This window comes from Balearica regulorum, chromosome 3 (assembly GCF_011004875.1).
Source record: "Balearica regulorum gibbericeps isolate bBalReg1 chromosome 3, bBalReg1.pri, whole genome shotgun sequence".
Taxonomy (NCBI): domain Eukaryota; kingdom Metazoa; phylum Chordata; class Aves; order Gruiformes; family Gruidae; genus Balearica; species Balearica regulorum.
The window spans coordinates 65277255-65303245 of record NC_046186.1 but is presented as its reverse complement, the minus strand read 5'-3'; the positions used below and the strand labels follow the sequence as shown (position 1 = coordinate 65303245).

The window sequence follows — 25991 nt, the reverse complement described above, 5'->3', positions numbered from 1 at the left end:
TACCTCACTTAGTAATGTAACCCAACTTTAATCCTTTATAAAATTATTTTCCTGTCTTCTCCATTTGTTTGATCTTGATCTAGCTACTTGATGCATTCTTTATATGAACTTAGATTGTAAGCTCTTTGGGGCAAGGAATAATGTACCGTACAAGAAATGGGCTCTCTATATTGCAAGTGTAAATGTAGACTACTAAATACTATGGAGTATGGTTCGTGTACCCAGCTAGGATGGATGGACAGACAGTAGCATGCATTTCTGAAAATCCCACAAAATGCATTTCTTTGGACTTTGTGATTGACGGAGCATCTCTCTTCTTGTTTGATTTGTGTTTCCTTTGTTTCTCCTACTAATGTGCCTCTTTCTTCATTCCACCTGCTTTGGAGTTGCTTTTTTTCTCTATTACCTATCTCTGGACTGCAGAGAGGATTTCCAAAATGCAAAGGTAAAAAGCTGAAAAGCCACTTTTCTTGAGCAGTATTTTAAGTTTACCCAATGTAAGCTAGTATTTTCAATTTTTTTGTACTTCACATGCCCCTCATTTTACTTGCAAATGTATAGTATATGAACTAGGGGATCTCTTATTACTGAAAATGTCTTATGTGGGATAAACAAAGTTGAGGTTATAAAAACTTAAAACTAAAGAAAATAAATTTGCGGCATTGTTTCTTGTGTGAAATGTCTCTGTCCCTTATGGATGGGGTGTGCTGTGTTTCCACTCTACGTTTAGGGCAAAGTTAAGTTACTCTTCTGCGTTCAGCTATGCACAGAGTTTGCTTCTAAATGCAACTTTATGGATGACCCAGTGTGGACCACTTTTTTTTTTTTTTTTTTTTTGCGGGGGAGGGGGGGGGGGGAAGGAGGTCACTGTCTCCTGGCTCATTCTAGTCTTACTTTCTAGTAGGATGTAGTTTCATGAAATTGTAATATGTTACAAAACCATGTTATTCCCAAGTGAGTAGTAATAATGCAATTCTTATTCCATGTGGAGGATTAAAAAAATAACTTGTGTATTTTAAACGTATTAGCATGCTTAATTTGCTTGAATACTTTACAAAACAGTCCATGTGCAGTTGAGTATTCAGCTATACTCCCCAAAGTTCCATTTTTTGAGACATACAACTTAATTTCATGAGCAGAATTCCAGCATGTTTTGCCATGCATATTGATGTACTAATCATTTCTAATACACCTCTCTAGAAGAAAATCTTTAAAAGACTTCATTCTCTAATAACAAAAAAGTGTTATGTTCTCTTAATAGTCTTTGAAAACAACTAACTAGTGGTTGTATAGGAGCAATGTTAAAGTTATCTATATACTAATAACCAAATGAGACTACATAGTGTGGTCTTAATAATTAGGCCCAAGCAAAATAGAAACCTTTTTTTTCCACAGGAGTCTTTGAATTGCTTTTCAAAGTTCAATTATATGTTTGAGGGGGAGGGTTTAATACTTGGTAATCTCCTTTCAGTAATATTTCTTTAAATTGGCAAATGGGTTTTAAAGGTGCATTTCCTGCTTTAAAGCTACATTGTACATTAACTGTACCTAGCCTGTACACTGCTGGTTGTACACTAATTGTACCTGGTTGTACACTAGTACTGTACTCCAAAGTTATTTTACAATACTTTTTTCCAGCTTACTGATACAGAGGTATTCAATGTCTTGCATTTTAGTTATTGTCAGAAACAGCTCTTGTTTCATTATAATACTCAAAAATTCAGAATTGTAACTCTATGAAATACTAAGTTTCTGATCTCACAGCTTATATCAAAAGTTTTAAGACAATTATTAGTACTATTTATCACACTTTGACATTATACTGTAGCACAGAAAGCTATGTGAATTCTCTTCCATCTCTGGTAGAATATGCTCTTGACACTTTTGCCCTTACAGATATTAAGAATGCATCTAATCTGAAAGCAGTTGAACTTACTCTGTCATTGTGAGTGGTCTTGATTATGAACGACCTAGGAAATGAACAAAACCTAAAAAATGAAGGCACTTTAAACTGACATTCAGTGTTATGTTGATGAAAAACCAAATTCTAGTAATGCTGCTGTTGAACCTTACATGACTGAAGTATTTTGTTTCCCAGTCTACTGAGAAGCTCACAGAGATAGATACGCATCCTCTTCTACAATGCACATAAACTTTTTGATTTATCCCATATAGCAGCAATGGTGGCTTTTGCTTTCTGTCATCTGACTTCAGAGGTCTAACTGTATTTCTCTCTTTGGCTCAATAAGACTGCATTTAAACTGACAGAAGAGGGTAAATGTAAGGAACAGCACTTTGAATCAGGAATGTCTTCTGCAAGGAGGCCATGGTCTTTGGTGTCCATTTAAAAGGCAAGTAAGAAGGACTAGCATGTGAAAGAACAGCTGCATATTGAGAAAGGAGGTACTAAAATCAATGATTTGCCCTGATATGCAGTTGGGGGAGCTGGGAGTGGAATGAGCATTACAACAGTTGCTGCAAACTGTAAACACTTGTGTATTCCTTCAGCAGTATGTGATTTCTCAGCAGACGTCAAAGGGAATACTTTGGGAACCCCTATGGTATCTTAGGAGTGTGTTTCATTGAACTGCCATGGAATTCAGCACTCTGTACTAAGTGCTGTTGTGTCTTATTTTGCAGATCGTCTTGAACTGATAACAAAGCTTGGGTTCAGTCTAAGTATGAAAAAACCTGTATTTCAAGAAAAAGATGATGAAAGGAATTTATAGAAAGTTGTAATTCAGTGTATTCTTTCAAACAGTGCAGAAGTGACATGCCTCCAACTTGTTTTTTTCTGTTCTGTATCCCCACCTTTGGAAGAAGAGCGCTGCAATTTACAAGCCCCTCTCCTAGAGCTTCAATTTCAGTGTCTTTCACTGCCCTCATGAGGAAACTTAGTCACCTGCTTTCTGATCAGAAGGAACCAAGAGGTCATAGAAGAATTGAGAGGTCCTTTTGCTGTAGAAGGGTACTTTAAAGGAATGTATTCCTTGGTTTGCTCTGCACTTTGGGGATAAAGTACTGTTGAAGCAAGAAAATTGCTGTGGAAAAGCAGTATTAATGCACATGTCATTTTACCAAAATTAAGAGGCTGATCATTTTGATGGATTTTACGGTTTCCACCAAGTTGTTTCCACAGGTGGACCCACTAACCAAGAAACACACTGCAGTGGATAATCTCTTAGAACTTTTCACACCAACAGTATCGAATGTTTTTTTTATCCTTTTCTCCTGTAGCCTTTTCAAACAATGGAATCCTTTGAAGTTTTAAACTTCCTTTTTGCAAATAGCTCTGCATGTAGAACTTGTTCCACTTGTGGGGAAAAAAAAAATCTATTGATTTAAGTGGGATTGCATTTCAACTGTCACAAATCAAGACTGTCCTGATCTGAATTAAAATCACAGTACTGCCAAAAATTGAAGTGAAAATAGATATGATGTTGATTCCAATCAAGAATTGTGGGTTTAAAAATTTGTTAGAGGGCATTATGATGTGTTATTTTACATATTATTTTATATTTATGTCCTCACGCTTTAAAACCAATAGTAAGGATAAAAAAATGGGGGCAAATAGATTAAATGCCGGATCTAAAGGAAGCTTGCAACTGTGTGTATCGGTATGTATAGATGTAGTGCTATTGTTCAACTCGAGTATTTGATACTATGTGCTTAATTGGGTCTGAATACATATGTACCTCGTCTGTTTAAATTAGGTAGGAATCGGGTTGAGATTTGCAATGATAGGCATATGATATGATTTGCATAATAGCATATGATTTTATGCTGCATCCACATGTTTGGATGATCAAGCTGGTAATTTCAAAATGAACTTACTGAGTGAGCCTTTCGGTGAATTATGTGAATTTCTGTGGACTCCTCGCTTGGGCATACAAATTCACCAACAGACATATGAAACTGTGCGTGCATACAGCTTCCTTTCTGAGCAAGTCTGTATTTTAAGTGCGTTCCTGAAAGCTTAAAGTTGAAAGTGTACAGCCTGATGCAAACTCATAGTAGTACGGTACATCTAGTTGCTGTGAAGTTGCATAAAGTTAATGCTCTTAATACAAGATTCATTCTGATTTCATGCAGTTGTCTTTAGAAAAATCAGTCCTGATGTGGGATCTGGTAGAATCAAGCCTTTGTGCAAACTAACTCTTGTATCAAATAAGCTGCGAGAAGTTCCTTTTCATTCCCAGCATGATAATGCGGACTGCTGTTGTCGATCTCAACTTTACCCTGCAAACTACTGAGTCTGAAGGATAAAGCGTGCGGCTGTAGAAGTTTGTACGTGTTTGAAGGGGTAGATTGAACATAATAGTTTGCTTAAGTCTGGGCCAACTTCACTCTGGAAAAGTTTGTATCAGAATATCTGAGGTCTGCCGAGGTCTCAAATGAGAGCAAAAGAAATTGTTATCGTGTAAAATGCAAGCCAAGTTAGTTTGGCTTTTTGAACTTTTTAAAACTAATTTTACTAATCTGAGACTATTAAAATGCTTACAACTGTTAGCCTGTACAAAGTAAGAGACGGTTTTTCTCAACTAGGTTGCGTATTCTTTCTTGTAAAACCAGTGAAATTTGAAATAGGTCTGCCAAGATTACATTTTGAGCCAGCTGAATTACCAACTTTTAAAACTGAGAAATGCTTATTTTTTTCTTGTAGTTCCTGTGGATTTTTTTATTTTACATAAAATTAGATTGAAAATCCTGACACAGAAATTGAAAGCATTTTTATTTGTTGCAATGGTATTCTGAATAGACTGCTGATTTTCATTTTCTCCTAACATACCCCATTTTCTTTCATGGGTGCATTGCAATTTTAAGGGTTCCATATAAATGTTTCTTGTAATGGCACATGCGTAACTATTAGACTGTATTTGTTCTAGTATTTTGAACTTTTCAGTCTTTTCAGTATTTTGGCCTTTGGCCTAGTGCTGCAATATTGCATTGATCAGGGTGGTCAGATTATTTGCAAACTACTCTCTTTCATTTGCTCTGGTCCCAGTCTTCTAGTTTGTGGGAAAACTGAGTTTGTTCTTGGTTGTTTCATGTTCTGGGTTTTGGTCTTTTAATACTATGAAAGATCTGTATGTTGGAGGTCTCGTACTAATCTTGGTATCTCTAAATAGGAGGGGGAACATTCTGATCTGTTAGAGTGATTAACTTTTTAAGATTTAAAATTTAGATCTAACATCAGCCATTAGAAATGTATTTCTGGAGTTTTTCTGACTTGGAAAAAAGATTTACAGCTCTCACGGAAGTGTGCCACGAGTCTCCGTGTAAAGCCTTATTTCAGCAAAGTCCAGTGCTAATGTGGAAACCCACCACGTCAGGTCTCATTGTGGAATCGGAGCCGCAGTCATTTCTGATATGTTAGAGTTCTTGACTAGTGTTATCTTTTGCTGCTACAGATTGTTGTTAAAGAAGAGAAAAACAACCACCTCCCAGGGACAGGGGTGTGAAAAGCCAGCAGCATGAGCAAAACTGGAGTAAGGGCTCCCAGCTGAGCTCAGCGTTACAGCTTCCAGTCACTTGAGATGATGGATATTATCTCAGCAGCTCTTTTGACTAGATTCTTGCTTGCCTGTCTAAGTTTGCTTGGGCACACTCAGTCGGTTGTAAGATCTTGATATCTAGGAGATCGCTTGAACATTGACAGGACTTCGGATGCTGCTTTGCATGGAATGAAATAAACCTTCACAATTTGCAGTGCTGGCACATAGCTCTTCTCGCTTGTGAGCAGCTCGCTGGCAAGCTTGGTTCATGCATCTGCTGTGTCTTCACCCTAAAATCCCAGTTAGTTGTTTCAGACAGTAACTTCAGAAGGTCTGTGACTGGTGGGGGTTTAGAGTACTACATTAAGGGGATAAAATAGAGAATTACTTTACACGGCATGAGAAGAGAAAGATTATTTTTTTAACACTTGCATAATTGTAAAACAGAAGGGTCAACAGCCTCATAATTGAAAAGTTGTCCCACAGTTTTTCAGATACAATTATCCCTTTAATGCAGAGATCTTGGGGGGGGGGGGGGGGGGGGGGGGGGGGGGGGCCGGAGCTTGTGCTCTTTATCTAGGTAAATACAGGGCAACCTGTGAAATAAACAGCCTAGGGTTGAGTTTAAAACTGCATAGCAGCCCTGGCCAGCAGTGAAATACTTTTATTAAAACATTTTAAATTTTATTCTAGGATCAGAAGTTGAAGTGAAAATGTCGTGTTAGTGGTGTCTGAAGAAAGATGTATTTTCTGTATTCCTGCATGGAGCAGGACTTTTCACTCTGAGGCTGAATAAAATTTTGGTGCTGTTAACTCAGCAGTGTTAAATTTCTGAAGCGCTAAGGACTGATGGCTGAAATGCAGCACCACCTCAAGTTTCACTTTGTTCTGATGATGGTTTAAACAACAAAATTATTTTTAAGATAGCTTCCCCCCCGCCCCGCTCTACAATGTCTATAGATGTTTTTTCTTTCAGAGGACAAGAACAACAGAGAATTGAATTCAAGGCAAGGATTATTTGTTGTTAAATGTACACAAATGAAAATTATGTATTCATTGAGGCATTCAGCTCTGAATTCTGCTTACAAATCCCAAAATAAAAATGGTCTCTAGACACCTGCTTAACAAAAAGTAGCACTTGCCACAGAAATACTGGGATAAGCATTTATATGTCTCTTTTCCTGGTTGTTTTTATCTTCTAGCATTTATACAGTAAGCTATAGCTTAAAAATATAGAGAAAATGTAAAATAATTTCACTCTTTGTGGACTGTATCTGGTGATTTACACGTTCTTATTCATCCTGCGGTTAGTCCTGTGATTCAGAGATACCTTATTTTCTGTGATATGTTTGAGAATTAAATAGAAACCTTTTTGCATTTCAGTAGGAAAAATACATTGTTTAAAGTATCTACTTGCTTTAAGCTTTTACAATTATTCATTGGTCTAGCTACTATAGTTTCTGTCCACTTTTTTGCCTGGCAGAAATCTTAAATACGTATGTGTTACAATGATTATCATTATAATGATTCTGGTAAAAGCCTTTAAAGTAAGTATTAGCAATGCAATCATACTTACTGAGAAAATGCTTTTAAAGGCTCTGTGTCCCTAGCCATGAGTGTCGGAATTCATCCTGCATGACAGTTTAGTTACAAGCGGCAAACTTGGCTCGTGTACCTTCATGCCTCCTTTTCTTGTACGAGCCCAATGGCAGTCTGTGTTCCTCTTCGGCACCGCTCCTGTCCGAGAGAGTTTTCTGGCAGAGGTGCAAATATCCGTTCAGAATGTACACTGAGCCGTGAAACGTTGATTTGACCTAAACTGGACACTGGAGCTAAACCCCAAGAACTGGCAGGTAAGTGGGTTGACTGACCCAGCTTGCCTCTGGGTATGCGTTATGCTGAAGAGAGCGCGGTACACCTGAAGGTATGGACCAAGTCATTCCCGTGCAGGGATAACTTCTGAGCACTGTGTGTATAATAATTGTGGAGTGGGGAAAAAAGGCAAATACTAATTGGTTTTTTTATTAGCTAATAATAAGGTGAACTAGTCAATGCGATACTTAGTTAATCATACAGTCCTACTGTCCATAGTGACTTCTATGTGGTGTTTATGTTGAAGAGTTCATAAAACTTGAGCTGTGCTCATCCACCTTCTTTATGCTTGTGTTAAAAAGCGTGTGGGAGGCTTGAACAACTTGCAGATTCCTAGTCAAAACTAAAAGAAACTGAGCTAAGGTGTAAGGCAGAGCTAAGCTAATAACACTTCTTTTAAAAAAATACTCCATGTTAATAGACTGACTGGGACTTTGGAAACTAAAGCATTTCAAGCAATTGTTTAGTCAAAAACATAATGCAAGGACTGGTTTTATAAACCTTGTGTGGGGTCAAAACTAAAAATTGAGTTAAAAAACTGACTCTTCAGAGAACCAAGTAGTATTACAGGGATCTGCAGTTATTCCAGAATCTGAGACCTGCTTAAACAAGTTGTAAAGTCCATGGTTATTACAGGAAATTAATATTAATTGTATTAAATGTGGTTGGCCTTAATTTCTTAGTGTGATGCAAAGTGTGTCACTGTTTTTCAAAAGCTAGCTGAAGAGGGTTGTAATAGGAGAAGTGTTAATTTAAAATTGATTTTCTTGGCTCTAGGTCATGAACTGTGTGCAGCTTTCACTTTTATTTTTCTTCAGGATCATCGTGCACTTAGTCTGAGGAGATGACCATCAATCACAGGATACGCCTGGAGTGTGCCATTCATTGGGGAGCGGACGGATGGATGCCTTTTGGAATGTTTAATTATGTTGGTAGTTTTAAAAGGAAAAAAGTGAGTTTGCTTGCACCGGAATTCAGGCTCAGTTTTACTTAAGGCCTTCAGTACAGAAAAACGGTGAGAATTGGCAGTTGAGAATCCCTTGCTCTCTTCTTGTCTCTCAGCTTGGCAATAGAAGCTCTAGTGCTGCTCTGGCTGGAGTGTTGGTCTTTGTACCTGGTCGGTCTTTTATAGACTGACCTTCTGACCAGAAGACAGAACTTTGTAAGCAATAGTAGGCAGCCTCTGCAAGTGGTTTCTGTTCTGAGCAGCTACTCCTACAAGACACTGCTAGTAAGGATTCTAGTCTTAGGGAGAAGAAGAGAGAGGAGTGCCTTGGTATCAGAGCCAGGGACAATCATCCAAATACTGTGTAAATATATATAGCACAACAAAGTTGTTAATGGGAGAACAGATACTGAAATGACTAAGCTATTGTTTCCTCTAGGTATTAAGAAATACTGTTTTATTTGCATCAATTTTATCTCACCAAGTTCAATTAACCCCTCACCTAAAGTCAGTGTTACTCACGACTTCCCATCAGCAGGCAGATGTTTAGCCGTTCCCAGGAAAGCAGGGACTCGGCATGCATAACAGTTCTTTGCAAAGATGAACGCCGTAACCGCAAACATCCCCCCCTTCCTCCTCCTTTCCCTGAGCTTTTATTGCTCGGGTTGGGAATGTCCCTATGGTCAGCTGGGGTTGGCTGCCCTGGCTGTGCCCTCTCCCAGCCTTTTGCCCATCCCCAGCCTGCTCGCTGGGAGTGGGGGGTTGTCACCTGCTCTGGACTTTCCATTGCATCGCTGTAGTGGCACCACTTTCCGTCTGCACGTGGTTTCTGTGTCTGCGCTAGGGATGGGAAGTGGTGCCACTACAGCAATGCAACGGAACATCTAGGGCAGGTGACACCAAAGCATGACGTATGGGCTCTGTGAGGGACTTGGGCAATGGCATGGTCAGGTTCCCTCCTTCTAGCATGTTCATGCAGTTGCAAAAGCATTTATTTTACAGTTAAACTACTGAAGTGAGCTGGAGATTAGAGACAAAAAATAATTTCCCTGATACTGTTGTGCTAGCAAGGGAGCTGTTTTGGAGTTTACATCTTTTAAATATTTTTTAAATTGTGCTTACCAGTCTAAACAGATAGCCTTGTGAACCAGGTGTGATGAATCAAATTGAGCTCCTCCGTCAAGCTGTTTGTGCACCAAAAGCCAAATCACATGAGCACAGATATTTGCATTTTTTGATGCTGTTTATGTGCAGAATACTGTTACCCTTATTAATCATTGCGTTCTGAGAGTTGCTTTATATTTTGTGTTGAAATTATCTCCAGTAGTTTGAACATCTAGAGCATTGTTTTTTTAAAGAGTGATAGAATCAGTTCCTCTGCTGCCAGATGAACACAGATACATTCTTTGTTTCTTCAAAAGCAATGCTGAAAGGATTTGTGATTTGGAAGAGTACTTTTTTTTCCTGCAACCTTTTAACTATTCTAAAGAAATTGTATCATAGGTTATAGCAATAGTAGCACATTCTCAAGAGCAAAGAAGCAAATGTGTAACTAGCACAAAGTCTTTCCAGGTTGGTACCCACAAATTAAAACATGCCGGCTGATCTGCAGCTCGTTTGCATCCACTGTAACAATCAGCAGCCTGTCACAATGCCTCGCTGCGAGCCAGGTGAAGCCCCAAACTGTATTTGGATTGCTCTGCTTTATTGATTGATGCAGGTCTGACAAAAATCTCTCCACCTGCAGCGTAATTGTTACGTGAGGCCAGCTCTGATGACTTGTTTCCGCCAGCAAATGTTTTACGCTGCGTGCTGGCTGGTACTTCTGGGAAGTCAATAGAGGATTTGGTATGTACTCATTCATATTAGATAGTCTATCTTTTTATCGTGAGCAAAGAGGGCTGTGATAAATAAAGCCCATGTTTTGTGATGACAGCAGTAAGATTGCACAAGGTGTAGATCACTGACAGTGAATTTAATTATTTGTCATTAAAAGGGAATGAATTTCCAGTATTGTTGGCTAAAACATGTTCTGTGTTCGTAATCCTAAACAGCCTCTGAATTCAGAACTCGGTGTTTGCATATGGACAGAACTGATCCATGTGTGTGGCATTTGACATGAGGTGCCAGATGCGATTGCGTGAAGAGGGATGAAATGCAAGTGCCTTTAGAAGAAACGTCTCTGAGGCAGTAAGCCTGCCTGCATCCTTACGTGGTTTGGCGTAGTCTAGGCCAAGTTTGGCTGCCATCTTCATATTTAGGAGGTGAGCTCTGTGCCCAGCCTCCCTGTGATAGGTAAGCTCCGAGCAACTCCTTTCTAGAAAAAAGTACTGTCTAAGCACCTGTTACACCTACAAGAGTTGGTATTTACAGGAGGGAATAGTGGGGGGAATTTTCCATATAAAAACAGGAGTTTCGATTTCTCATAAGAAGCTTGAGACTTGATGTGGACAAAGCATTACCACATCTACCCCCGCTTTAGGGTAGGAGTTGGAGTTTATTGCCTGTTATGGGAAATGTGTCATTTCCTTCATTTTTTGTGTGAAAGATGAGAGTATAACTCGTGCAAAAATCGTGAACCTGTGTTTGAAGAAATAAAAAAACCCCAAAACTTAATTCTCCATCTGCTTTCTGAATGTGAGGAGAGGGGTAGCATTTTGAAATTGTTATGAATAGAACTAAAAGTAAAAATATGTAATGTTTCAAGAGCTGAAGACATGAAAAATGCTAAGCATCATACACTGATGCTTCAGAATCCCTGTATATACTGCGTTACAGGTGAAATACTTGCAACATAACCATGATGAATGGGGATCTGTGATGATACTGACTAGGTATTATCAATATCCAATATAGAATATAAACAATGTGATGCAGTTGTGAAGTCTTGGTATGTTGTGTGTGGTTTATAAGGCTCTAACATGCCCTTGAACTCTAATTTCTTACTGATTGAACTAAATTTACAGGTCATGATCCAAATTTAATCAGCTTTGCTTTTTTTTCCCCCCACTTTACCCTTATGCCTTTGCTCCTTGTACCTTTGTGTTCTCCAGGCTGAACAACCCCAACTCTCTCAGCCTGTCCTCATAGGAGAGGTGCTCCAGCCCTCTGATCAGCTTCGTGGCCTCCTCTGGACTCTCTCCAACAGCTCCATGTCCTTCTTATGTTGGGGTCCCCAGAGCTGGACACAGTATTCCAGGTGGGCTCTCATGACCGCAGAGTAGAGGGGGAAAATCACCTCCCTCAACCTCCTGGTCACTTCTCTTCCAAATCCTGTTCTCTTAAGACACCTTCCTTTCCTATTAGCTTTTTTCCTGTTTTTTTATTTTCTTCTTTGGTTCATTGAGGTTCCACAGCTGTCTCTTGAAGTGAGGTAATCTAGATCAATGATGCAGGAAAAAATGTCTTCTTTCAAACACTGTATCCATTTATCAGTGTGAGTTAGGCGAGGAAACATTCAATGTTAATACACTTCTACCTCCATACACCACTCTTCAGGAAACAAGATAACAGAAAAGGCAGTCATTTTATGCAGCCAGTTATGTACTTTGATAATTACAAAAGACTGTCCACAGATATGATACCGATCTTTTCCTGCAAGAGCCTAGAAATGTGATGAGTGTATTACTACCCAAAGGGCAGCTCAGTCTCTCAAAGATCTTGCCACAAAATTTTCTTGTACGAATCCAAAAGATAATGAGTATCTGCCATTAATGGATTGTATAAAAGATGCAAATGTGTATTCAGGAAGACATAAGAGAATTTTAATTCCTTTATTACTTGCAATTAATGCATTCTTTGTGACTGCCTGTGGGCCTAAGGTGGTTGAAGAAAAAGGTGTTAATTCTTGTGTAATGCTAAACAGCTGCTCAAGAAAAGTATTTGTTCCTATCTCAAATTACACCTATGTGTTATATGCTTGCATAAATTGCTACAGATATTTAGAGATCAAGACATCTAACAGCCCCCACATTCATATGTTGTTTGAAGTCATAAACCTCAGCAGAGTTAGATGACAGACCCCAAAGAAGAAAAGAATTCTCTTTATTGTAGAATAGTTTAAACTATGAAAACTACTGTTTAAAAGTGTGTTCTGGGACCAGTGTGCACTACAACACTGCACGGTACTGCGCTGGCACCAAGTGGCTAGTGGGGGTGCAGCTCTCCTCCTGAATCAAAATGAGCCACCAGAATGTCATGTTACTTGTATAAATGCAGCTCCCCTCAGGACTTTTGCCACCTTAAGGAGCATTGCACCTTTGTGCACCTGGAGGCTCGAGACCAAAACATGCTGCTGCTTGCTTGATGTTCAGAAGTCTGCACAGAAACAAGGCCAAGGTGCTGATAGGAAGAAGTTCCTGCGCACAGAAGGGTAATTGCCCAATTATTGGTTAAAGTAGAAAAAAAGCCCTTGGCTTCATTTTGTGAGAAGCATGTTGTATTCTAGTTCTCCTAAGCTGTCTTTGGATTTCACAACCCAGCATGCAACCCCTCTTTAAAATTTCAACAACAATGAAGGAGATAAATCATGTAAAGAACAAAGGCATCCAGAAGGAAAAGCCCAGCTGGGATCCCTGCTGGTTCATTAACCAGTGATTCCAAGACAAGTTGGAGCCCATGGAATCCACAGCCACATCTTACAGCTGTAGGAGCATCTTCTCCAAAGATCCCCAGCAAAAGGCACCTTTTGTTCCCCAGCCACATGCCCACTTCGGGCTGATGAAAAACTTTGCTCAAACAGAAGGATAAAGATTTCATTCCTTGTGCATAAGTATATACAGTATAGAATCTGAATGTATTACCTAAAAACTGAATATAAAATAAATCTAGGACCAAAGGCATAGTTTGATGTACCAAGAAAGAAATTTTGGATCTAAAAACCAGCCTTATTTACACTTTTTTCCCCCAACTGAACACAAAGACAATACCAATTAATACCAGGCTATTTATAACTTAGGAATGACTACAAAATTGCAAATATTGGTTTTATTGAACAATAACTGTTTACCCAATTTTGGAATTTCACAATACTTAAATTATGTGGATTGCTAGCATGCATGCTAGTTCTAACTTAGTGATATTTTATAATTATTCACAGTGATAAAAAAAAGTAAACTCTGCAAACATTCAGACCATGCAAGAACTTGTATCTTATTAACACAGCTGAACAGATAGCAACTTCTCTAAATGAAACATCATATTTAAAATGTTTATTAACAATAAATTAATCTATGGCATCACTGATCAACAAGCCACTAAAAATAGTGTGCAGATTGTCTACATACTGATCAGAAAGGCAACATCATTGCTACCTTCATAAAAATTGGGGAAATACTAATGAACTTATATACATACATCATTTTCAATCATATGAACAACACTGAGCAGAAGAAATGTACTTCTGAGTTTCCCCAATTTTTCTATTAAATAAGGCAATAATAAAAAGCATAGTATCACAACAACCTACTTAAAACTCTAGATTCTGAGTCCTGACATAATGCAGTGCTCAAAGAGGAATGTGCAAAAATGAACACTTGGACTTGCACTTTGATTCTTCATTGTGTAAAATTAAAAAACCACCCCAAAACACAACAAAAAAAAACCCCAACAAAACCATAACAGTTCCAGATTCCACTGTCAGGAAAAACAAAATAAGAGCTTCTGGGAGAATCCAAATTGACCCAGCTGTTCTTTCAGCCTGTGGCACTATTTGGAATATCTTGAGCATCCGCTAAATGTAGTTTTTGGCTGAAGCAAATAGTTAAGGAATAACATTTTCATGATAAGGTATAAACAAGATAGCAGTGTTACACAAAACTATGCTTAGTCCTGTGACGAGTATGCACCAGTCCAGCTGAACTCAGTTCTATTAAGTCCTATGCTAGCGTTCAACTAGTAGATTAATCTACTTCCATGAGACTTAAGCATTACAAACCTCCAGAATTAGCTGGCGGATCAAGGGCAATGGCAGATTATTTTTATCACTTATATTATTATCACATGCTGCTTGTGTTCTTTGAGACCTAGCCTTAAACAGCTTTCCACAGAGAGAGAGAGAATGTATATACTAATGCAGTATCTTAAGTCCCAAACCAGAGTCCCACCTTCCTCAATGCAAAGTGTGTAACACAAGAAATAACTAGACTGCAGTATAAACTGAATGCAACACTCCTAAACTGTATTCTTGGCTTATCAAAAGCACAATGCAGGAGACAAGCTACAACAATTAGCCCTCCCAGAAGAAGATAAAGCTAAGAGTGTACATTTGTTCAATTACCAAAACTCTGCTGAAATATCTGACTCAACAAATAAAAAATTAGGTCAGTCTGCTATTCACAGTAAAATCAGTGATAAACAGATGCATGTATTTCTAGAGAAAACTGAAAGGTAATAGGATTCACTTATCAATGGGACAGAACACTTCTGAATACTAAAGTGGTGCACGCTAGCCAAACAAATCACTGTATGACAAAAACCCAGCCTGAAATTAAAAGCGTTAAGTTCCAATCATTTACATATTGAAGAAGCTAAAATCCAGGCTGTATTACAATGCTAATTTAAAAGAAAGGCAGTTACTGAAGTGATTTGACTCTTATAAAGCCACCAGTTACTGGGGAAATATACTGTAATTTGATTACAGTTAACAATTCTAATCGAAAATAGACATTTAAAGAAAAGGATACATAGATGAATTCAGTTCTTCTAGCTGCAATATAAATGTAGAAAGTATCAGAAATGGCATTTCACTTAGTCAAATGCAACAATTATGCTGATATGATGAAGTTACATTAAAACAATGAAGCAAATTGGTAATAGTTTGAGCTGAAATGTATGAATTTATTACAAAAACCAAAGCAAACCTGCACTGAATTCTTCGCCAACAGAGCTTAATCCCAAATTGAATTTAAATCTGCTTATCTCAGGAAATTTATGTTTGGGGGTTTATGGAATACACTAAAGAAGGGAGAAAGAAAATGTAGAACACGCAGATCTAAATTCCTTGTTATGTGTGGCCTTCCCTCGATGTGGGAGGATGGAGCAGAGGGAAAATGGTCGTAGTTCCCTGGTACACTGGCTGTCTCTAAGCAGGCAGTTTACAGCTAGACTGCTCCACTCAACCAAACAAGCAGCAGCCTACAGAAAAAGAAAATGAGGTACTGTGTTGTCTCAAAACCAAGAGGAGTGCACAGCTTATATCTTGATTCATTATAGAACTGTTCCCCTCAACTGCAACTTGATGCCCACCTAGTAGTGTTGTTTTCCTGAGCCAAGTTCTATGGGCAAAGTTCTGTGTTTTCTGCCTTCCCAGTACTTACATCTGATAGCAGCCTGTCCAGGTTGGAGTCACTGGCAAGTTTTCTTTTGTCTTCAGGGAGTTCTTCCAGCTCCCCATAGAGCTCCAGATTGAGGCGAGCAAGTTTCTCCTGCATGCTCCGCACATGCTCCATCTGCTCTATCGAACATTCGTTCCCTAAAAGGACAGCAACAGCTTTAGATAAGAAAACCTGAGAGAGCAAATGAAGGTGTGAAGATGCAGCTTTTTACATCAGAGGAGAGGAATTTAAACATCACATTTACAAGTTAGTTTGCTTTCTCAGACTGAGGTTTCTGTCATCCTGCCTGGTGCTATGTTGTGCTGAACTTTTAACAACTACTGAATGTACTAAACCGTTTTTTTTTTTTTAGAATATACATGTTTTTTCCTATACTCTGATTTTCTCTCCCTTTTAGGAAGGCTCTGTATTTTTAACTTTAAATATGATCACAATAAACTTTCTTTCTAATTTTGATTATTCTTGGGGGTTTCTTTCTTGTAACAGATGCTTTATATAATACAGACTTTTAGGCTCGCTTGTAAAATCAGTGTAGAATTAGTGTGACATGCTCGCCTAACACTAAACTTACAAAAGCATGTAAGCATGTTTCTACTCAGTACGGGGCGGGGGGGCGAAAAGGAAGCAGAAGTGTGTCATGTTTTTTTTTGAAACCTCCATCAACTGTGAAATAGTAATAATAGTAAGATGCTAAAACAGAAGAGTAAGCTGGGTAAAATGCAACTTGCACTGGATTCCATAAAAGTTCTTACCAATAGTCTAAAGTGTTAATTTGCAGTAAAATTAGGTGCTAAATACAGTTACTACTTCTTATTCCTATACGATCATAAGTAAGTGGCTTTAAACTTGGTATCTTACATCCATAAGCCAAGGTACTGCCTTTCGTAAGCCATGCTGGAAGATACAATGCAATGGCATTTCAATAATTTCCCATCAAAGACAACCTTACAATAGGACTATAATTTAAAAATGCAGTGAGATCTATCAATTATGTTAAACTTCATTTCATATGGCAGAGTCCAACATGACAAACTGGCAGTCTGTCCATACAGCACATTTGTTTGCAAATGTTACCATCGTGCACAGACCATTCACTTACCAAATGCCTGAAGTTTGCCAGAGTGGAAGTCATTCAGGAGGCTCAGAAGTCCCCTTTCCATTTCCTGGACGTCTGATACATCTGTGAGAAAAGAATGCTGAATTGGTGCTGCCTGTGCCCCTTTTGCTTCGCCTCCTGGAGGTTTGGCTTTCTCTTTTATTACACTGAAAAAATAAAGTAAACAAAAAGACATTACCTCCTGCTTTCACTGTCACTGAGAATCTGAAATGTAAGGTAAGTCTACATCTGGGCTTTGAAAATGAAATTGAAAATACAGCATACTTAAAAGGAGTGATTGAAATATGTAATAAAATGGTTCACCGGTTTGTCTTAAGAATAAAGAAAAACATCACAATTTTGACAGTTTGATACTGCAAAATGAATGACTCCAACAATCGGCTTTCCTGTTAATAGTGGGAAACATCAATGGAGCACATGTATGCAATGGCCATCTTCATAATCTAAGGAGGACGATTACCCAACAATGGCACATGGGGAATTATCTGCATAAACTCACCCAAAAAGCACTCTAAGCCAGAGAGAAAAACCCTCAGCAGTCATGCACTCCCATTGTCACAAAAACCTACAGACTGCAACCAGTGTGGAAAACAACTTGTTATAACCTATACAGGAAAGGTAACCTTGCCTCCAGGTAAGTTTTGCTAGAGCTCCTTCTTCCCACCTTCAAACAACATCTAAATTTTGTAAAACTCACCATGAAAAGCAATCTCTTGGTCCTCTAACACCTACCAAAAGAGACTCTATTTAATTAGTGAAGATAATAGGGTTTACAGCATAGTAAGCTCCACCCTTCCCTTGAATACTCCCATGCTTTGCAAGTCATAAATTCTTCTCTTTCCTATGGGAAATAATCATTCTTTTCCCAGCCTAACACCTTCTCTAGTATACAAACATCATACAGGCTACATAGCCTATATGCTGGAACAACTAATGGTCCAACAATTATCATATGTGGTTCAACTCCGAGCAGTATGTCTCAATTTAGGTTTAACTTTGGCTACTTCTGCTTCAATTTCAGACTCAAAGAAAGGTTTGTATGCCAGAAAGGTCATTGGTTTTTTCCATCTCTTTCTGAAGCTTAATACAATATATTACTCCTCCTGGAAAACTTTCTTCATTGGATTCTTGCAGACAAACTGAAAATGAGTTAAATATTCTTACTCCACTATCATAACAGCAGTTCATCCTCACAGTATTCTGTCAGTTTCCACTCCTCCTTGGAGAGTTTGAGAAATTTGTCTGTATTATCACTGCTTGGTAAGCTTCACTTAACAATTGAGCAAGAATGTCCTTTTCCAAAACTTAAAGCAAAAAGGACGTTTTTCTTCTCTAACCAATATTGTGGGCTACAAGAAATGAATTTCTAGTACATTCCAGAATAGTGTTGAGTCTTAATAAACTACAGTCAGCTGTAGGCACCACCAATGTATAGCACATTAGTATTCATTATTATTTCCTTAAAAATATTAACACATTTTCCCTGGGGTGGGGGGGAAGTATATACTTTACATGTCAGGAATCCATGACGTTTCCATCAGGCCAATACTGGGTCCTTTAAACAGATTATCTGTGCCAAAGAGGGCAGCTCAGTATTGAATCTTCAGCTAATACTTACAGATCAATGAACTCAGCTGCCCTTCTCTAGCTAACATTTCACTTTAAAATCCCTCTTCACTCATTTATCTACTGTATATGCCACAGTCAAGAAATACGTTAATTTTCCTGCATGTCAGAAAATGTTCTCAAACCGAAATAGATGTACCATCAACAACACACAAACTATTCCAAAAACGGTACTTTGTAAAGAGCTGAATGCCTCTTTCTGTGCATGCTACCACTGCCCCCGCTGATAGGTCCCCAAACAAAAAACACCCGGAAATTCCAGTTCTAGCTCATCCTGTTCAATTTACGTCCTTCATTTCCTGCCCTACTTGTCAGTTCCAACCTTGCAGTCATGTAATATTTTAACTGTTCCTCACAGCTGTACATCTAGGGCTCTGCCATCTCCCGTACAATGTCCACATTTGCCACATTTGATAACTCAACTCTTGTCTTTCACCAGTCACTTCAGACTATTATCTCTTCAGGTAAGTTGTTATCAGTATGAGTCTACAGCATTGTGTAACATTTTATAAAGCTTCCAAGACAACTATCGAGCACCTTCCTTTTCTGTAAAATAACCGTTATATTGCATTAAACACAAATTGCTTTACTAAAAAAGACAAGTCATCAAAAATTTTCACAAGTCTGAAGCTCTTTCTTTTCATTCTGTCCCTGCTAGTCTCAACACCCTTTAGACTGTCTGAGCATTGGCGGGTTTCTGGCTCTCACTTTCACTGAGCTTGCAAGATGCTCCCAAGCTTACCGTTTTAACTTTGGTTTTTGGACTGCAGGCTGTGGTGCAGGATTTGAAAAGGCTGTACTTTTACTGACCGGCACCGAGTTTTTCTTGGAGTTAGTAACCTGAGCAGGGTGACTGGTGGATGATTTGGGGCTCCTCCTCTTGATTTTCCTTTCTTCCATTTCTTCCAATTTACTGCATCTAGTCTAACTTCTTGTCCTACAAAGGGAAGGAAAAAAAGTAAGAAACATCCATTAAAACCTGCATCTCCAATAAAAGCAAGGGAAAAAAACAGGTCACAGTGCATGGAAATACAGCTTTATAGTTTCTTCAAACATGAGCAGTCACTCATTGCTACAAACAAGAGAATCCAGTTTTCAAGAGAAGCTGCCCAGGCCTGCCTGATCAGCAAAACGGGCCGGAATTCAAATCTTCTGCATCAGCTTCAGCCAACAAGTACTTCAAAATGATCTCAGGCTTTGCGTCCCATGGATTATTGCTAGAAAACACTGTGACTAAAGTCCACACCAATCAAAACTCTGAGAAACGATGGTGGCGTGAGGATGCTGTGAGTCATCCTTGCCAACCTCCTCTAAAGAGAGAGGCAACGGCCTTGTCAAAACTCAGTTGATGCAGAGTGATTATTGCTATTATATATGCTATTGATGGGTGCTGCCCCATAATATATACATTATAGTGCTGCTATTACATATGCTATTACTGGGCGGTACCTAATAATCTCCTCGCCTGGGCAAACGCCTCCTCCGAAATCCACCGTCCCACGGAGGCGGCAGCGGGCGCAGCGATGTAAACCCCAGGGAGCCATGGCTGACCGAGGGCCGCTTCCCCGCCGCTGCCACCTCCCGGAGTGACGACCCCTGCCCTTTGGCACAGACAGCCCCTACTGCCTGTCCTCATTTTATCAGCACGGAGACTTGCGACGCTGCCTGTCGCGCTTCCTCCCGGCTCACTCCGAGTATGACCGCCCCCAACAACCGCCCCCGCCCTCACCCCCCCACCCCCCCCCGCCGGCGAACGTTAAACGGCGGCCGAAGCCCAGGCCCCGCCCCCGCGCCAGCCCCGCCTCCCGCTACCTGTGGGGAGGCCCCGCCCCCGGAGCCGCGCGCGGACCCCCGGCCTCACCGGCTCTTCCCCCTCCCCCAGGGAAGCGGCAGGCTCAGCCCGGCGCGCAGGTCACATGACTGCCATACGGGGCGGAGCGAGATGCCCTGCGAAATGCATTGTGGGAGCCCCGCCCACTGCCGGCGGCAGTACTCCCTTGGCGGGCGGGGCGACTACCATTCCCAGAACCCCCCGCGCAAGAGGCGGCCGGCTCGGACCGCGCGCAGGGCAGGCGCTGGGAGGAGCCGAGCGCTTCCCTGCGCATGCGTTAGAACCGAGCTTCTCCCCGCCCCCCGTGCGTGCAGGAGCGTGGCCGCGCGAGGGCGGGTTGCTGGGTGGAGCCCGAGCAGCCGTTAACGGCTGAAAGGGGCGGGGCCGCTAACCGTCTCCTGCAGCGCTCGGATGGGCTAGCGGCGGTGGGGAGAGGTCTCTGTTGGCACGGCTGCTTCCGAGATGGACAGCTGTCTCTGCCCACCATGTCCCCGATGGGGCGGGAGCCCTCCGCCGCGGGCACGGTGGGTGGCCGAGGGCCGCCTCGCCGCCTCGGAGCGCTCCGGTTAGCAGCGCGCACATGCGTGTCACGCTCCTCACGGAGGCGTCGCTGACCGTGCTGGAGACGCCGGTGAAACAGCAAGTTCCATAGCGCTGAAGTGTGAAGGACGAAAAAAGAGTAGAATGGTTAGAAAAGGGGTTGTCGCCTCCTCGGCAGTAGTGCATTTCATGCTCCATGGCACTTTTGGAGCTCTTTGTCCCCTACGGAGACGCAGAAACTCGGACGTGAGTGGGTTTTGGAGGTTCGAAGCTTCAGTTTGGTGCGAGACAGAGTCTCGTCACTGACCGGCCCTGTGCTCCAGATGGCAGCATCACCTCGCGCTCCGGAGCTCTTCAAGCCTCGGTTACTCCTTACCTGTCCCTTCGCGGCCGTTGAGCTCTCTGTTCACAAGTAACAGGGGGAAATAAAAAACGAGGACCCCCTTCTCTGCCATACAGCTTCATCCCCGCGACAGGCGTTCCCGGGGGAGTAGTTGATTCAAGGTAAATGAGGAGTCTGCTGCCACGTCTAGTCCGATGCAGCGCTCTCTCTTCTCCAACCTTGATTCCCATCTTGAGTTAGTTGGCTTGCAGAAAGTTTCAAGGCAGGCAACATTAGCAGGGCATGCCTACCTAGCCTTAGTAATTAATAAGTTCAACACAACCCCCAAAGGCTATTTCCTGATGCTTCCTTTATTGTAGAGGATCAATTACATTTCTGGCCAGCACTTGTCTCTTCAGTGCTCCCTGTCATTGATGGCTTTGTGGGCTTGAATGCTCGGTATATCTTTCCTACCTAGGGCTGGTAGCTCGAGGCGTTTTGTCCCCATGTGACAGTAGTTTGTTGCCTAGAGAGATGAACTTATCAACTATGTCTACAATTTGTCTGTCAACTTGAGTTTCTTCTACTTGCAATGATATATTAGTTTTTACCTGAGAAACATGTTCATAACTGTGTGTTTTCTGATGAAAACTCTCCGATGTTGTTTACACATCAGCTGTGAAGAGTGGTATAATCTGCATCACCCAGAGTGAAAACATCAGCCAAAAGCTTTACTGGTGTTTGCAAGGGTATGTCTCAATATAAAGCTATTTCATGGCTTAACAGGTGTGCAGCTGGAGTGCCTCCCTGCCTCTGGACCTTTTATGATACCAAAATCCTGATTCTTCAGTTGTACCCTAATCCTGAACCTTCTTATGGATCTTGAATTAGACTCAAGGAGCTGTTAGATATAACAGCGCCTCATCAAGACTTTTGTTGGACATTGCACTTGTGAGACTCAGTGGCCACTTTGAGCCCAAAAGAGGGTGCTATCAAAGGGAGATTGCTTTTGCAATGACTCTCAGTTGAAGGACAGGGACCAAATGTCCACTGAAGGTCATTCTGCAGTGAAAGTAATTCCTCCTAGCAGAACACAGCTCTGGTCTGAGGAGCTGCATCAGTTCTGATACATTACGAATAGTTTTGTTGCAAGAGATCTGTGCCAGAGACTGTCACTGATAGACTGACAGTTCCCTCATGGGAATAAACAATCTAGGAGTGTTTACATGTAAGCTACAAGTCTTGTAGGAAAAAAGGCACAAGTGAGAAGAAAGAAAGAAAAACATAACATTGGAGATATACACTAAAAAAGGTGGTGGTACAAGGCTTAAGGGAAAGGTAGAGAAGCAGAAACAGTTGTTTACCATCTTTTTGATTGTTTAATACAAAAGGTTTCTGATACCTAGTTTGGCATGCTCTACAGGGAAACAAGAGCTAGCAAAATTCACACAGGCTGTAAGCCAGTCACAAATTCTCAGACACAGGGCTGCCCAAGTTGAATCTTCATTCACGCAGATATAGATTAGATATAGATATAGATACAGATATATGGGTGTTTACAAAAACTGGAAAAAGCAAGATTTACAGACACATTTGTGTCAATATTTGGGAGATTTGTATGAGATAAATATTGTTTCTGCAGGGTAACTCTGGAAATGTTTGTGTTTGTTCAGCTCATTTCTCACATGCTATATAAGCAAGTAAATGCACCCACCTTGCAGTTTGTATATAGAGGTGTGGCTTGTTTTTTCCTGTGATTAATGGTGTTCTTTGCATCCAGAATAAAGCAAAGAGGTTTGACAGTTAGGATGGAATGTGACTAGGTGTCCTTTGTTTCTACCAAAGCAGTTGAAATAGAATGTCTTATGGGCTGTTTTTAAATAAAGGGAAAAATCTTTCCATCACTAATATAAGCATTTTTAAAATAAAATTACTGTTATATTCAGAAAGCAATTGGATTCCACAGTCAACTTTGCTTCAGTTTAGTCTCTCAGTACAAGGGATCAAGTACGCCACCTTAGTTACTCTAAAAAAAACCAGTGTGCAATTTCCCTGGGACACCCCAGAAAAGACCTACAATCAATTTTAGCACACAGGCCCTGTTTTGCTCTAAGTACATTTGTTATCACATGATACTAGAATTGTTATTCAAATGCCTTTATTACTCGCTTCTATACCTGATTTACCAGAGCCTACAAGGGCAAATAATTGGGAAGGCACCAGACTTTATCGTATGTTTTCATAGTAGAAGTAATTTTATAGTGAATAATTAATTTCTTATAAAAGATAATAGTAAGTTAAGAGCAAAGAATCAAAGGTAGTGTGGTCTTAATTTGATACTACAAATCTGTTACAGATAAACACCGTTGCCTGGAATCAAATAAAGATAGCATACATTCACCAGGAAAAAAAAAAAAAAAAAAGTAGCATGTTTTGGATTATCTCCATTTAGCTGAGCTTTTGCATAATTTTGTATTGTGGTAATGATTCACAGTGTAGAAGATGCTTTTTTCTTCCTTTATAAGGCATTTTTCTGACAAAACCAACAAGCAGTACAGTGGTAGCGTTTGTACATACTTGTTGACTGAAGTGTGCTCCAAGGGTAACAGTGTTTTAATAGGAACATCATTATTGTTAAAGAAGCAATTTAAAAAGTTAATTGAATCTGATTTTATTTACATGTATATCTCCTTACAAACTAGAGGCCCACCTTTGAAGATGCTTTGAAGAACTTCAAAGAAGTTGGTCTGTACTTTGTATTGAGATATGCATGCAAATAAAATCAGATTCTTCTTTCTGAAAACCCTATTCAGTTAACATGAGATGGCAAGTCGGTTCTAAAGGCTTCCAAGACAGTGATAAAAGCATCTGGTTCTTTAACTTCTATAATTAATCTCGGCTGTATTTCACAGGGTGGCACTTTGTGCTCATGGAAGCACAACATTGCTGTAGCATCACCTTCCAAAAAAGAGCATAGCCTGGGATATACCTGTTCATATGAAGTAAAGTACTTATTCCTGGTTTACAACCAGCAGCATAACAAGGGGGGTGTGTGTGTATTTATCAGCCAGCTAAATGTGCAGAACAATGCAGTGAATTGGAATGATATATAAAGAAAAACACTGGATTAATATGGATGTAGAATCACATGGGTTAGGCACATGTGTGTTCTGCTTTACAGAATGATGATAGACTTGCCCTCAAGAAATGTCACGAGACAACGTGTCAACATGTATACTTACATTGTATCTCTATATATACACATACACTATGATTTGGCTAAGTGAATGAATATAAGCATATATAAATATTTAGACTTCTATATTATTACTGATCAGTTTCCACATCTCTAACATGAACAGTCCATTGAAGTCAGCACTATTACACATAAGAGCAAGTAGTGTAAAACCTCCACCAGTATTATGTGTGTATCCAGTGTCAGCTTACTGCAAAAAAATCAATTCTCAGTTAGCTTCCAAAACATTATGTGACCTGCTTAAAAACTAAACGAATCTTTTGCTAGAATGTGGATGTTGACTAAGCCACCTCCTCAGGCCAGCAGTGTGGTGATTCAGGCACCCACAACGTGGTGATGAGGGGAGGAAGGAGGGAGAACAGAAGGTACTTGCAAAATCACTCAGAAAGCAGAATTTTTTCTGTTACACCTAAGCCTGCTTCTGAAGTAGGATGGCTGCTCAAAACTTCTCCTTTCAGTTTGCCCCAGTTGCCTACCATACACCAACCTCATTAGCTCCTTGCTAACGTCCTCCTGGGACTTTCTTGGTCGGTTTTGTTCCAGCTGTCCTCACTTCTGGAGGTGTCTACTCTCATCGCGTCCCAGTTACTTCTCTTTGTCTTCAGTTCTCCTCTCCAGCCCTTCTTTGGCCCCTTGCTCATATAGTCCCTCAAAGACTGAGATGATCTTCCTAGGAATGAAAGCTGATTCTTCCTATCATGGGAGCTTGGATGAATTCCACCAACTCTAAAGACAGCTCTGCCAATCAGAGCAAAGGCCCATATAGTCCAGTGTCCTAACTCCAAAGCAGCCAATTGCAGATGCCTGCAAAAAACTGTAAGAAGCTGGCAAACACGTGATGCTGCCTTAGAGTACTTTTGAGTCTCCAAGAGGTTTGTCGTCCAGGTGCAGTCTCTGCGCACATAGCCATGTTACACAGCAGCCACCCCAAGAACTAGGCCTCTAGGGCCTGAATGGCCCTGACAAGTCCCACCTGGGACACCCCCCCACCCCACTGCCCATGGGCACAGGAGCCCCATTTCAGCTCAGCCTGGGGCCTTCAATCTCTAATCCCTAAGATAAGGGTCTCCAGCTCTCTTGTCAGCTCCTGGATGGACCCCTGGCATGTATGCTATGGTCTTGTCTCCAGAAAAAAACCCAACCAACCAACCAAACAAAAAACCCCAACACAAATAAAAACCCCCTCACAATTTCTTTATATGGCTGGAAAATTATGTTGAAAGAATATTATTAACATGGTCACTAGTTAGTCTGGATTTCATATTCACAGTATCATGGAAATAATAGTGGTTGCAAAGCACCTCTTGAGGTCATAGCATCATGAGGTCTCCAAGTCAAAGTAGGGTCAACTGCGTGCTCAGACCAGTTTGCCCAGGGCTTTATCCAGCCTATCTTGAAAACCTCAGGAATGAAGATTGCACAAACGTCCTGTAGCACAACCTCCTGCTCAGAGCAGGGCTACTGCCACGTCAGGTCAGCTGTGGCTTTGTCTGGCCAAGCCTTGAAACCTTCAATAATGGAGATTCCACCACCTTTGCAGATAACTTGTTCCAGTACTGCATTACAGTCCTAGTGAAGAAGTTGTTCCTGATACAATTTTTAGTTATATAAAAATATGCTAATATTCTATATTTGTTGAATAAATATAAAAG

At 40.5% G+C, this 25991-nt stretch overlaps 1 protein-coding gene across 4 annotated transcripts; it reads right to left on the bottom strand.

Moving 5' to 3' along the window:
* Positions 1–13284: 13284 nt before the first annotated feature.
* On the bottom strand, positions 13285–20322 carry CCDC28A (coiled-coil domain containing 28A). 4 transcript variants are annotated; one of them, XM_075748226.1, is made up of 6 exons: positions 20203–20322; positions 19133–19327; positions 16747–16910; positions 15630–15784; positions 14997–15019; positions 13285–14061 (listed from the first exon to the last, which is right to left on the bottom strand). In XM_075748226.1, the coding sequence occupies exons 2-6, from the start codon at positions 19288–19290 to the stop codon at positions 14007–14009; spliced, it is 555 nt and encodes a 184-aa protein (XP_075604341.1). In that variant the 5' UTR covers positions 19291–19327; positions 20203–20322; the 3' UTR covers positions 13285–14006. The 4 variants fall into 4 exon arrangements, with proteins under 4 accessions (XP_075604341.1, XP_075604342.1, XP_075604339.1 ...); XM_075748227.1 differs by lacking the exon at positions 20203–20322 and adding an exon at positions 19840–19998; XM_075748224.1 differs by lacking the exon at positions 13285–14061 and having other exon boundaries at positions 14997–15447.
* Between the last annotated feature and the right edge of the window lie 5669 nt (positions 20323–25991).